The 13796-nt window shown below is 42.9% G+C and overlaps 3 protein-coding genes across 3 annotated transcripts; all 3 read left to right on the top strand.

Moving 5' to 3' along the window:
- Window positions 1-302: 302 nt before the first annotated feature.
- LOC310814701 (G protein-activated inward rectifier potassium channel 4-like) lies at window positions 303-2158 on the top strand (the record flags this gene model as incomplete). Its single annotated transcript, XM_083684201.1, has 3 exons — window positions 303-431; window positions 556-1717; window positions 1980-2158. The coding sequence occupies 3 exons, from the start codon at window positions 303-305 to the stop codon at window positions 2156-2158; spliced, it is 1470 nt and encodes a 489-aa protein (XP_083540327.1).
- Window positions 2159-3018: 860 nt separating this feature from the next.
- tmprss5 (transmembrane serine protease 5) lies at window positions 3019-10183 on the top strand (the record flags this gene model as incomplete). The annotated part of the gene is made up of 14 exons (XM_083684200.1): window positions 3019-3123; window positions 3831-3911; window positions 4991-5135; window positions 5592-5702; window positions 6002-6076; window positions 6376-6511; window positions 6921-7034; window positions 7145-7188; window positions 7514-7676; window positions 8109-8287; window positions 8479-8577; window positions 8770-8912; window positions 9719-9871; window positions 10175-10183. The coding sequence occupies 14 exons, from the start codon at window positions 3019-3021 to the stop codon at window positions 10181-10183; spliced, it is 1557 nt and encodes a 518-aa protein (XP_083540326.1).
- Window positions 10184-11661: 1478 nt separating this feature from the next.
- On the top strand, window positions 11662-13552 carry pih1d2 (PIH1 domain containing 2; the record flags this gene model as incomplete). The annotated part of the gene is made up of 5 exons (XM_083684199.1): window positions 11662-11844; window positions 12054-12177; window positions 12394-12651; window positions 12813-13105; window positions 13418-13552. 5 exons carry the CDS (start codon window positions 11662-11664, stop codon window positions 13550-13552), a joined length of 993 nt encoding a protein of 330 aa, XP_083540325.1.
- Window positions 13553-13796: the final 244 nt, after the last annotated feature.

The raw sequence follows: 13796 nt of genomic DNA, 5'->3' as shown, positions 1-13796 counted from the left end.
GGTGTCTACCATACCTTTGTGTATTCTTAATCTGAGGAAATCCGATGAGATAATTTGATGAGATCCTCTCTGAGCCTTTACCCCAACCTTAACCATAACCGTGTGAGTACAGCTTTTTATTATTATTTTTCAGGACAATACTTATTACGCTGTACTCATAGAAGTAATTACACAGTTATAACAATATGCCAAAGTGCATTGTGATCACACTATTGCATTCTAGTCCCTCTTAAGAGTTAGACTACGCCACTGTCCCTCAGGTGTGAGCCGCTGGTTGGATTACACAGAGGAGTGTTCCAGCCATGCTCTCCACTGTTATCTCTAACAGTGTGACACTGTATGGGGACGATGGCAGCTGCGGGACTCTGACTTACCCAAGGAAGAACATCAGACCCAGAGCCTCCCATCGTCACAGCCCGTACTGGCGAACGGTCAGATTATAGGACAGTTTGTATTGTCTATATTTGTATTGTGCTATATACACATTTCAGTTGTGTATTAAGATATTAAATTACATGTTTTTGTGTAGTTATAATCTTGATGTCTTGATTGCAGGCGGACTCCAGAGTATTTTTGGCTGATCCCAAAAAAGTCTCCAGGACCACCAAAAGGGGTCACTATGATGCAATGCCTGTCCGCCATGCTATATTGCCTCTGCCTCTCTCCACGAGACCGAGGCTGGGGCTTGGTATGGGGCTGCCTCGACCCAACAGCAGTAAGCAGAGCCCTCTGCCTGTCAATCAGAGGATCTACCAGTCACAACACAGAAGAAGACATGGCCGGAGATCTGCAAGCTGCTCCAGTTATAACACAAAACACTCTGGAAGTCTTAGGAAAGGCCCCAGATCTGGGAGAACTAGGCTGACATTCAGAAAGGCCTCTCACTCTATCAACCATACTGTAGGCATAAGGTGCCATGCCAGCTCCAACTGTCGACAGCACCAGCAGTATTTCACTAAGGATGGTTTGTGTCGAGGCTCCCCATATCATGAAAAGAGCAACTTTATGCTTGACCTAATAACCACCTTAGTGGATCTGAAGTACAGATGGATACTGCTTGTCTATATCCTGTGCTACATTGTGACCTGGACAGCTTTTGCAGAACTCTACTTCCTGGATTCGTGGTTGCGTGGTGATGAGGCACACATAATGGACCCACAATGGCAGCCCTGCTTTGAGAGAGTTAAGAGTTTCCACTCTGCCGTTTCTGTGGATAATCAGGTCATCAATGGCTACGACTCTAAGGTGGTCACAGCCAGCTGCGTGGATAGGTTAGTGCTCATGATGGCTCAGTCCATTTTTGAATCCGTTCTAGATGCACTCTTGCTGGGATGCATTCTGGCCAAGCTCTCCATGCCTAAGAGGAAGTTCCCCTCTTTGCTGTTCAGCCAGTACTGTGCCGTCTCCAAGAGGGACGAGATACTGTGCCTGACGTTCGATGTCGGGGCGCTGAAAGAGACACACATGCTGGTGGCTGAGATAAGAGCAAAGCTGATCAAATCTCACCACACCAAAGAGGGAGAGTTCCTCCCGCTGGAGCAGAGGGAGATAGATCTGGGGCCAAACTCAAGGGGAGCCAGGTTGTTTACAGTGGAGCCTCAGACGGTCGAGCATGTCATAGATGAACACAGCCCACTCTGGGATATCAGCACTGACTCTTTGCACAGGGAGAACTTTGAAATTGTTGTCATGGTTAATGGAGCAGTCCAAGACTCAGGTTCGTATCCCATGGTGGTAATAGAATAGATGGGATGTTTTGGATAGTCCAATCCAAACACAAAGAGAGCGTCGTGGAGGCCTTTTTCCCAAGCAGATTGTTGTGAATTGTTTGGTTATAGTGCGTACTGTAAATACATATTCAGAGAGTTCATTTAAATCCAATTAAAGCTGCTTGAGAACAGAGAACAGCTTTCATCATCTTAGATGAATGTGACTGCATCTGCGGTGTATTTCATATCAATGTGCATATTTTGTCTCAGGCACTGCTTTTCATGTGAGGACCTCCTACACTAAGGATGAGATACTGTGGGGAAGGCAGCACTTCAAGGAGGAGAAGTCTGCTTGTGGGTCCAACCACAAGACTTCTGATAAGACCTATGAAGTTCAGACCAGCACACGCTGTGTTGAAGACTATCACTCAGGCGCAGGCAAGAGTTAAGATCTACTGGTCCAGACATGGACTCTGTCTCCATTCGGTGCCTGCCCGACTTGTCTGCAAAGAAAGGAAACCGTGTCGTCCCTGATGATTTGTTTACGGTGTAACACTATTGACAATGAGACAGGATCTAATAAACTTTGTAAGAATGAGTTTTTCATATGAATATTGACAAGTAGGTGGTGGTGATTTTTATATGGTTGTTTCTTGGTTTATAAACTGTAAATCAAAGCTAATGAAACCAAGATGACATATCCTCCAGAATGTTTGCATAATGTAAATGAAAGAATGATGACAAAACTGCAGTTTACTGTATAAATCAAATTCATTATTATTATTATTATGTCATGATGATACTTTATGTCTTGATTATATAGTATATGAGAAAAAAAGGTATCTTTCTTCACATTCATCAAACTGTCTGTGTAGCCTAAATCATGACTCCAATCTTTGGGCTATTGAAATATCAATTTGATAAATGAAGGACCAAACTGACAGTGTAAGCACTACTGTCTTTTCACCAGCAGGGGGAAACATCTTATCATTATGAATGCCCAAATACTGCCAGAGCTGATCCTCCACTGCAGTATTAAGCCTGTATGAAGCTTCATAGATAGCATCATGAGGAAGCACATCCCCTTCATGTGTGTCAACATTATTTTGATCCAGCCATCAACATACTTGGATACAAACCAACTATGATCACTCATAGTCTGAATTAATTACGGATACGGATAACTAACTGAGGTCCCAGTGTTCAAACAGACACGTTACAATGTTTGTAATCATTTAATTTCATCTGACAATGGTCAGATGAGCCAAATAGATGCAGGCCGTTTCTAGGAAGCAGCCTGAGCAGTGAGATGGCACGGTTCCCTGGCATGTTCCCTTCTCACCTGGTCTCTCCCCCACTGATCTCCACAGGTCTAATACCATACCAGGCATATGGGAGATACAGCATATCAAAGGTACCCTCTGCAAACTGGAATTCTTTTTATTTCATTTTTTATTTTTTCTAATACTGTACCTTGATGTTCTGAATTTAAATGGGTGATGTTACTGAGTTTTGAGGGTTGAGGTCAGGTTGTTTGACAGTTTCAACATGACAGCGAGCTATTTCAGGAGAACTCTCCCAGGAGATTTCTGACATGCTTTTTTAGAGAATGAATGATCTTGAGTTGAGTTGAAAAATGTCTCACATTTTTTGAGAGTGAGTTTAATATCCTTGCATGCGTCCTCCAACATGCATAACGTTTAATGTAATCCACTGAGTATCAAAAGAGGGTGAAGGTTTTTTTCATTGCAAAAAAGAGTACCTTATAGTGTACGTAGTCGTGCTTATAGTCTGTAATAGGCAGTAGGCTGAAATAAAGACAAGATTAACAATTACTGTGAGTGTCTTTCTTTCTTTTCTAAAAAAAAGAGAAGAAAATCACATCTGTCACCAAGTAGGCAGAACAGTGTTCATTTTGTTCTTGAGTGTCCCGGTGAGAGACGATGCCTGTTGGATTCAAAATGACAGGGATTGACATGATATGAGGCTTTTCAACAATCTGTAATTATGACCTTTGCTCAGGACCTACAGATTGGAAGCTAATAAAGTTCTACAGCGAAGTGGATGCTCTGTTGGCACAGGTAAAGGTGTTACTAAGCAACCCCTGTCCTGTCCTATCAGTGGCTTGGGGGTATCTCTGGAGATGTTCCCCCTTACAAAGAACTGGTTCAGCCAGCCTCCATAGGCCCCATGACCCTCTTGGCAAAACAACAGGTTCATTCTTTTGCACCACTGCTGACCTCATTGTCTCTTTGTGAAGGGAAAATCCACAGTTGCATTCTGTTAAATGGCAAACGGTCCACCAGCTGCGCTGCGAGCGGACCGCATCTCTGCCCCCCGACGTTGAGCAGGCCTACAGATGAGCACTGAAGAGGCTGGAGCCACGCTCTCCTCTGGACAACACACAAGGAAAACATGGTAACTGCACGTCTCTCATTCGCTCTCTTTCTCTCTCTCTCTTGAACTTTTCTGGCAGAAATGATGAAAACAACACCTCTGTTTCTCTCACTCTCACCTGCCCTGGCTGACGCTCTCTGTGTTTCATATCAGATGTTGTTTACACGTACCAGCAACTGTTTACAACATGTTGTTGCAGCCGTGGTTTAAAGAGATTCATTTATTCATTTAAGCCATTTTCTATCCTATATTGTTGTATTTCTATCATATATTGTTTTTTTATTTATTGTTATGGATAATTTCATGGAATTGTAAGCATAAACAGTTGCTCTATCTTCACAAACTGGCACTAATGTACTTGACATATTTTAGCACCCTTAAGTTCTAACAGATCATCTTTAAAGGGGAATTGTATATATATGATGTTGACCTATTTTTTCCCCCCACAATATTCAGTCTATAGGCATGAAGTAGAAATCTTTTAAAAACCCTGATTTTGTAGTGAAAATGACGTGTGCGCCTCAAAGGGGTTGCACTTGTAAATAAATAAATACAAGTTGTTATCTTATCCACCTGAGAGGAAAACCTTAGCCGAGTGTGGTAGTGTGTTTCAAATGAAAAGGAATCAGCTCTGCACAAATGAGGGTTGAGATTCTTAATTGCCTCAGAGTATGAATGATACATTGTGCTTCACACACCTGGACACTTGTGATTCCACCTCCACACACCTGGTTGACACTCCTGTGAGATCCCATTGATTTTGCAGTTCTCTTAATTAAATCTGCTAGCTGATGTGAAGGACATTCAGGCAGAGAGATTTCATTTTCACGTCATCAGGTGACTCAGAAAACTCTACCTGAGATGTATGCATTGGTTTGTTCCAGAGTCTTGCAGGAGACACATTATCAGTTATTGAGAACCCTGTAGCTGTCAATCATCCTTTCCACCCAGAGAAGACAGAGGTAGGAGGGGCCAGAGGAGCCCAGAGCTGTCAAGCATGGCTGAGAGGAATTCCGTCTACTAAACATGGTAAGGTTCAGTGATCCCACATCACTTTGGCTTATGTACAAGAGAACCAAAAGGTTCTACATGCAAGATTATTTGGCTTATCACTGTAGGACAGCTCTTAATAGAACGCTTTCGGGTTCCATGTAGAACCTTTTGATTCTCTTGTACATTAATCAAAGTACAGTACCACACCTAACCAACACTGGAACAATGCAGCCAGCAGTATGTGACAGTAGACAAGCTCTCTGACTAACCCTCTCCTACTGAACATGAAATTGCCTGTATAGTATACAGCATTCATCTTGGTCACCTGTCAACATCCTTACACTCAGAAGACATGCTCATCCATCTCTATGAGTTCCGCTCACATCCATAGCTATACGGGGACATTTTATTTCACCATCTGCTCCACTGTGTCTAAATGTATATGACGGCTAACACGTGTTTTCTCATTCTCCTCGTTTTATCACGAGTCAGTGTTTAATTCAGCCTGTGCTCCAGTGTCAGCCCATAGACTGGTGAGATTCCTGGCGGCTGTGTGTGCAGTGGGACTCCTCGGAGGCCTGGCCGTGGGAGTCTGGTTTCTAGGTAAGCCATTCTGCTTGGAGTTCAAATCATAGATTCTTATGCAGTACTGGACAACACACTATATATCATATTATAGTGTAATGATATGAATCTGTTGATACTGATTGCGGAGTACTGTGCTGTATGTCTGTTAGTATACCTTGCACTCAGTGGATTATTATTGATTCTGCATATCTATGTTGTTATCTCACTCAATACACACACACACACACACACACACACACACACACACACACACACACACACACACACAAACACAGTGAGATTGCTTTTGAGGCCTACCTCCTCCCAGAGCCCAGCAGGGCTGGGAGATACCAAAGAGACGTCCTTCTGCAACGTGACTGAGGACATCTCTGTGACTGACCCCAGGAAAGGTCTGTACTACTTAACATCTCACTTATTGTACACTGACCACCCTACCTGTCTGTTTACTATAGCATAAGACTGACCAGTCTGAATGACCATCCAGGTAGTTAGAATATAATATGTATAATATCAGCGTATATATATATATATATATATATATATTTGCAGAAGCAGGGTTCAACTGACAGATATGTCACAGGTGTTTGTTTTGCTCTGTATTTCAAACATATCTATTTCAAACAAGAGGATGGTTCATTACTGTTGATCTCGTTTGACTCTGGAGGGATTTTCAATCAATCAGGTTCAGTGTTTTACAGAATCAGCCCAGAAAACTCTCTCCTGGAGATCCAGCTGGAGAAGGTGCCCACCTGGCTGCCTGTGTGCTATGAGAGATGGAACTCTTCCCTTGGGACATTAGTCTGCCGACAGCTGGGGTATCTGAGGTTGGTCGACTACTGACATTATTATCTTAATTGCACTACAGAGCCGAAACAGAGCTGAGCCAAGCTGAGCTGTACTGCGCCGGCCTGGTTTTGCATCCACCATAGGTTCTGTAACAGTGCTGGAAAGGACAATGTGAGTGGGAAATATCTGAGCCAGCTCAGGTCAGTCCTGTCGTGTGTAAAGGCCCTATCAGACATTACTGTCCTATAGCTCTCAGATACCATCCCACTAACTGGACATCCATTCTCCTACCATCAGCTTAATTTGTCACAGTTAATGATGGATAATGTAATGCACAGTTAATGCCTCATTAGGATTGCTTTATAGCCCATGGGTCAGGCATTACTTTTCTATACTGACTCCTCTCCCATTTCGTCTGCTTCTAAAGAGAATATATTGTCTTTCCAGACTAACCAAGCACAAAGGAGTGAACTTAACTGACATCGGGCCAAACTACACCGATGGCTTCATCCAGATTACCTCAGAACAGAAGAATAGCCTGGAAAGTATATGGCAATTCAGGTAAGGCAATGAATGGTCTTTGGACATACTGAACATGATGCAGAAAACAAGGATGGGCAATAAAAAAAAGTAATCAAGCATTTCTAACTGACTTATTCATTTTCATCTAGGGGGAACTGCATCACAGGGAAGGTTATAGCTTTAAAATGTTTTGGTAAGTTACTATAGTGAATGTAGATGGTGGTATAAGGTGATTTTGAAACAAGCTCTCCTGAGAAGTAGCCCTGTCTGAATCTTATAAGCACAATGTTGCCCTTGAGATAGGTTGGTTAAATAGTATATGCTTGGGTCATCCCACGTGAGAGGTCTCTGAATCGAGTCCCTGCTGTTTACAATGGCACCAAAAAGTGTTATTTTCTCTTCAAATGGATAATATCCTACAGGGATAGCCATAAAAAAACAACATATTGGATGTAGTTGGCTCTTAGGGTTAAATTGTATAGTGATTTGAGACCTTCTTGTTTCCATTGCTTCTGTAGAGTGTGGGACGCGGGCAAAGTTGCCCAGGATAATCGGTGGTGTGGAGGCTACTTTAGGGAGGTGGCCCTGGCAAGTCAGTCTCTACTACAGCAACCGCCACACCTGTGGAGGCTCCATCATCACCAGCCAATGGGTGGCCACCGCAGCCCACTGTGTGCACAAGTAAGCCCCGCCCCATTGACACAGGTCAGAGGTCTTGACATCAGAGATTGGGGTCATAGTTTGTTTAAGGCCTTGTCTAGAAACAACCCCTAGCTCCTACTCTCTAGATACTGTAGATCTGATTGGATAGATAAGTAATATGTTTATAGCTTCACACTAATACCCCCTAATAGTAGTAGTTGAATTTTTCACCATCTTGCTTTCCCTTTTCCCACCACCATTCCAACCCTTTTAGTGTCTAGAGAGTATGGGCTAGGATTTGTTTTTGCACAGGGCCCAAGACTCACTATCTCACAGAAATGGACCTCAAAATGGCTATCCATGTTCCAAAATGAATGATATTAAAAGTGAGAGTAGGAGAAAAAGAACCCTCTGACTGATATATCTACTTCTTCACCCCCCCCCCCCCCCCCCCCCTAATTTCAGCTATAGGCTACCTCAGGTGTCCAGTTGGGTGGTCTACGCTGGTATTGTCACTCGCAGTTCTGCTAAAATGGCTCAGTATACCGGTTATGCGGTAGAGAAGATAATCTACAACAAGAACTACAATCCCAGGAGCCATGACAACGATATTGCCTTGATGAAGCTACGGACCCCATTGAATTTCTCAGGTCATCACCACTGGGAGCCTTAATGCTCATTGTGTATGCACCACGTAGTCCCCTTTACTGACTGGAAGTGGAACACTCAGCTATCTGATTATAGCAATCACTTTCAAATCATGTTCCAATTTGACAGAAATTAACCTCAAAATGGCCATCCATGTTCCTTAATATTGGACATGATGCTCTTTTCCTTCCAGATACCATCAGACCTGTATGCCTGCCACAATATGAACATGATCTCCCTGGAGGAACACAGTGCTGGATCTCTGGTTGGGGTTACACTCAGCCTGACAACGGTACAGTACTGCTGTGTTGTTGTTCATGCTTTACACATATAAGCACAATTTCAATTAAATCACATATCCAAATAGCACAATGTCTTCGCTTGATTTCCCAAACTTTTTTTTAAATTTATGTACAAAATAGACAAATAAACTAAATACTTCAGTGGTATACTTAAAGTACTTTTCTTTGACTCTCTGTGGTAGTTCACATCCCGGACACTTTAAAAGAAGCTCCAGTTCCACTGATAAGCACAAAGAAGTGCAACAGTTCCTGCATGTACAATGGAGAGATCACCCCGAGGATGCTCTGTGCTGGATACACCGAGGGCAAAGTGGATGCTTGTCAGGTCAGTTCATAGAATTCATGAGTTTCCCCTGTGGCCTGCCTGTCTTACTCAGAGATTTATCACAAAAGTCATACAGTTGTTGCTACATGAACATACAGCAGCATTGGTTCCTGTCCTTTCTCAAAAAGTGAGTTTCTTATGTGTAGCATAATCATCAAGTTACTGTGACCCTGGTGTCACAACCTGGCAAAAGGTCAGTGACAAAAAAACCACACATGAATCAAAAAGCATAAGGAACGTTTATTTAACTACATAAAACTATATACAGAATTAAACAATGAAGTGTGGAAGTCTGTAGTGGTGTATGCAGTGTGTGGGTGAGGGGAATGTGTGCTGTGGTGTTGTTGTAAGGTGCAATACAAAAACCAAAACAACCGGTGGTGGAGCCAGCATGGAGTGGGGAACAGAGTGAGTGGGCTGATGTGGCCAACCTATATAGCCTGCAGGGCCCAGGTGCACCACATCAGCTGACGACCCAGCTGTCAGAGTGGGAGGGCCATCACACTGTACCTAAGCGAAACACCTCCAAGCACCTCACCACTGACAATGACCACGTCCAGGTTAGTTTGTCCTCGGGAACCGATGCCATCACGCTCACCCAGTCCATAAGTCCTTGGTGTGTAAAACCAGCAAAAAACGCATCAGAAATCAACAGTGGGAACTTGGTTCATGAACCAAGACTCAGACTGCAGAGTCTTCCTATTGCATTTTTAATCTGTATCTAAGCAACAGCAGAGTAACAAGGTAAACAACAACAGACGTTTTGGGCTAAATATAGTGTGTGTGTTTTTTTGTTGTCTCCCCAGGGGGACAGTGGGGGTCCACTGGTGTGCCAGGATGACAATGTGTGGAGACTGGTGGGCGTGGTCAGCTGGGGCACAGGGTGCGCTGAGCCCAACCACCCTGGAGTCTATACCAAGGTGGCAGAGTTTCTAGGCTGGATCTACGACATGATTGAAGTAATTATACTATACCTAATGAATGTTTATGACACATTATACTATCGTTATATCATTACTGTACATCATCATGTTTGGCATTATACTTTACTACTGTATGTGCTTTATGGTTACCCACACCATGCTGGCAAATGTCAAATTATTTGACTCAAATATCATTATACACCTTTGTAGTACATTGCTATGGATTCTGGACCACCTTAGTTTCACAACTATCCTACAGTTCTGTGGGCAGTTTCTCTTCCTAAAATTGCATTGTACATTTGTAGGCATTTGCATTGAAAATGTGTTTGTTCATTTCAGAGTTACTGAGACGGAAGAAGAGAACGATTAATGGTCAGTTCATAACGGAAAAAAACAAACACCAACATAAGCTCCTGACAATCTTCCTCCTGTTTGAATCTACAGTATATTATACTCTCAAATACAGTATCTTTTTTACTATAAATGTTTGTCATAAGTTGTATTTTAACAAACACATAATGAGAACATATTTATACCTTATATTTGTCATGTAATGAAAATAAATTATGCTCAACATACAAGTATATCTTGTCTCTGTTTCTGCTCTTAAAGGGCAATCTGCAATTGGTACACAAATCTTTGGACTTTTAAATTAATGATAAATAGCCATTGATTATTGAAGAATATAACTTACAAATGCCTCAATTAGTTAAACTGTCTTACCCCATCAAGAACCCAAAATACAAGCTTCTTTTGCTCCATTGTGTGTAAACAATGTAATTAAACAATAAGGCACGAGAGGCCAAGCTTTATTGTGAATAAAGTCACAGCTGAAGGGCGTTGTTAGTCAACCCCTCAGCTGTGATTTTATTCACGATAAAGCATGGACTCAAGTGGCTTATTGCTTAATTATATTGCTTAGAAATATAGGCTGTGTTCCAAAATGTGTTCTTGCACTCTATCTAGAGGTTATACCAAGTACAGTATAAGCTCTAGATAAAGTGCATGAACGCATTTTGGAACACAGTCATAGTTCTCTAAACGACCACTGTTGTCAGGGAATAAAGCTTTATCAGGGAATAAAGCTTGATCAGAGAATAAAGCTTTGAACGCCAATCACAACACTTGTTCTGATCAACCCGTTGTATCACTGTATAGCTTCAAAACATGGTTAAAACTATTTGATCTCATGGATCGTCAGTCCTTGCATCCATAGCTCTTTCTACGAAATAGAGAGTGATTACATTTATCCAGCCCAATACCTCAGCTGTTTACCAAACAAGTGGCGGGGAGCCCGCTGTTGTTGTTTAATTAAATTACAAATTGCACCTTTAATGATTTGAGAGACAAATGATCCCAGGAGATGACTTGTCCTCGGTCGTGTCACTCCTGTTCTCTCCGCCAGGGGCGCTTGTAGCTGCACCACTCATCTCGTTTCCATAGTAACAAGTCGCCACACTCAACACAAGTATATTGTTTACATCAGCTAATAGCTGAAGGGTCGCAGGCAAGAACTTCGTCGAGGATTTCTGTGAGTTATTTCTGCGTTAGTTACTGTCTTCTAAAAATGTTAGCAAGGGAATTAGCAATCTTCCACAGTGTTAACTATCTAATCACACAGTCAGTAGGCTAGTGTTAGCTACCAACACAGCAACACTTGCAGTGCACCGCTGTCACGACGTGCCAGACAGAGTGACATGCCATCTGAAATATCTGTGATTAAGCTGTTGTAACTATTTTTGCTAGTTTAGCTAGTTTAATATAACTTACTTTATCCCAGTTCAAATACTAAACAACTTCCCTCCTCAACAACAGGAGTGCTAGCTATGTCGTCCCTTGGGTGTCCCAATGCTGTTTTGCAACAGGTCAACCAGTTTTGGTCCATGTTGGATGACCTCTCTGAGAATGACCCTAACAACTACCAGAAGTTCATTGAGAACAAGATGAAGGAGGGGGCTGAAATGTATACACCACCTCAGCCTGATTCCTGCCTGTGCACTGAAATACTGGTAGGCCTACTGTACCTGATTGATTATTGCATTATACACCTACAGATTAATTGATTATTTTCCTCTTATTTGAACTCATGCTCAAACTGAACACTGACAGAAAATGCACTGGTGTATCTATAAAGCCCTGGCTGGTTGTTCTTGTGGTGAATCTTTGTATGTACTAATTATTGTGGAGATATGGAGCTGAACAATTGTTTGTATTACAGGGTCCTAAGAAAGTGTTGCTGTACATTAACGTGTGTGGTTGGAAACGTGTCCCTGCCCCTCTCGACCCGAGCAAGCCAGTGCCTGTGTGTGGAGGAAGATTGGAGACAGATACTGATGGAGAAGGTACTACCCTCTTCACTCATCACTGTTGTGCTGTCCTAAATTGATTACACACCTAACCGTTATTGTGTACAGACGCTGCAGACAAAAGAGAGAGTCTTCCTACTGCCAACTGCCTGCAGAAAGGAAAATAACTGCACCAATACACAGCCTTAATTCATTAAACTGATAGGCAGCAGTCTCTAGGCTTAGAGTTTTGTCTTCCCTTCCTGTGCTCAGATGATTACAGTGTGGTGGATGTGGCCTTTAGTCCCGATGTGCTGCGGGAGGCTCAGAGGGACAGACAAGAGAAGGAGCAGGTCCACCTTCTGGCCCTGAGCTTCACCCAGCAGCAGTATGGCCTCCGTCTGGACCAGCAGTACAACGTCACCAGCAGCTGCTTGCGAGGCAGCCTGGAGGACATGCAGCGCCGCCTCGGCTCCGCACGGCATCAACTCAGACCTGACAGCAACACCAACACCACACACCTGGACACAGGTAGGTAAAGCCATTTAAACTGTGCTGTGGTCTGTTCCAAAGTCCATCAAGATGAACCATTGAAATGATATCGTTCAGTATCTGTCTATTCAGTAAGATTGCTTATTGTCGCTGAAGATTGTTCGGAAATGTGTTGACCATTTCATATTCATTTCACATAGCCTCACAAACCCCAGCTGGCCTCCTCCAGCAGATCGCCTCTATGCGTATGGAGCAGAGTGAGGATAGCACACCTGTACAGCTAAGCACACCTGTGCAGCTCACCCCTAAGCCAGGGGACCAGAACAAGAACTTGATTCAGGTGATCTCTAGTACAGTAACGTCCCAGCCCCAGCAGCCACAGTACCAGCTCACAGTGAACTCTCATCCCAGTGGCCTCTCTCGGAGCGTGAAGCTGACTGTGCAGCTACCAGGAGTTTGCTCCTACTCCGAATGCCAGCTCAGCATCTCCCAGGTAGAGGTCACTCTATTTCCAATCTGAGTTGAAATGTATTGTATATACAGTGCTGTGAGCGTTTGCTTGAGCCTGTGTACCAGATGGGCACAGTTTGCACTTTTATTACTATCCCATTGGTTCCATTGTGCCTGACAAACTGAATCAAGCACCCCTAAGTATTTGAAATGATTTCAAATAATATTTGAACCCAGGTCTGCTACAGATAAACCATAAAACCGAATCTGTCTAACTGTTCTTCCTACTGTACATAATTTGGTTAATATGTGCATATCTTGTGGGTCTGACAGTACTGTACATGTTTTTCTGTAGGATGATGTCATATTGGAAGTGGCAGATCGGTATCATCTCCACCTGGATCTCCCAGAGACTGTGAATGAGGAGACAGCTTCTGCCACCTTCCACAAGAAGAAACAAACACTGACTTTGCAAATGTCTATTCTTTAGGCGCATCCAGCACTTAGAGACTCATAAATTCATTCATAGAATCACTAAAACAATCAGGTGATTTTTCTCTCTTCTGGGATTTAGACTTTAAGTGTGGGGGCATCAGCAAATGCAATTACTTCATTTACCTCAATGCAAATGGAAAAAACAGAGGCTGAACTTCTGCTATGCATCCATGGCTCCACTGATGCACACGACTCCATGAATTGAAAAGGTACCTTATGGTTTCATATGATTTTCGTAT

Source organism: Argentina silus, assembly GCF_951799395.1.
Source record: "Argentina silus genome assembly, chromosome: 14".
Lineage (NCBI taxonomy): Eukaryota > Metazoa > Chordata > Actinopteri > Argentiniformes > Argentinidae > Argentina > Argentina silus.
Note: the sequence above shows the minus strand (reverse complement) of the source record. Positions and strands in the feature narration are given on the sequence as shown.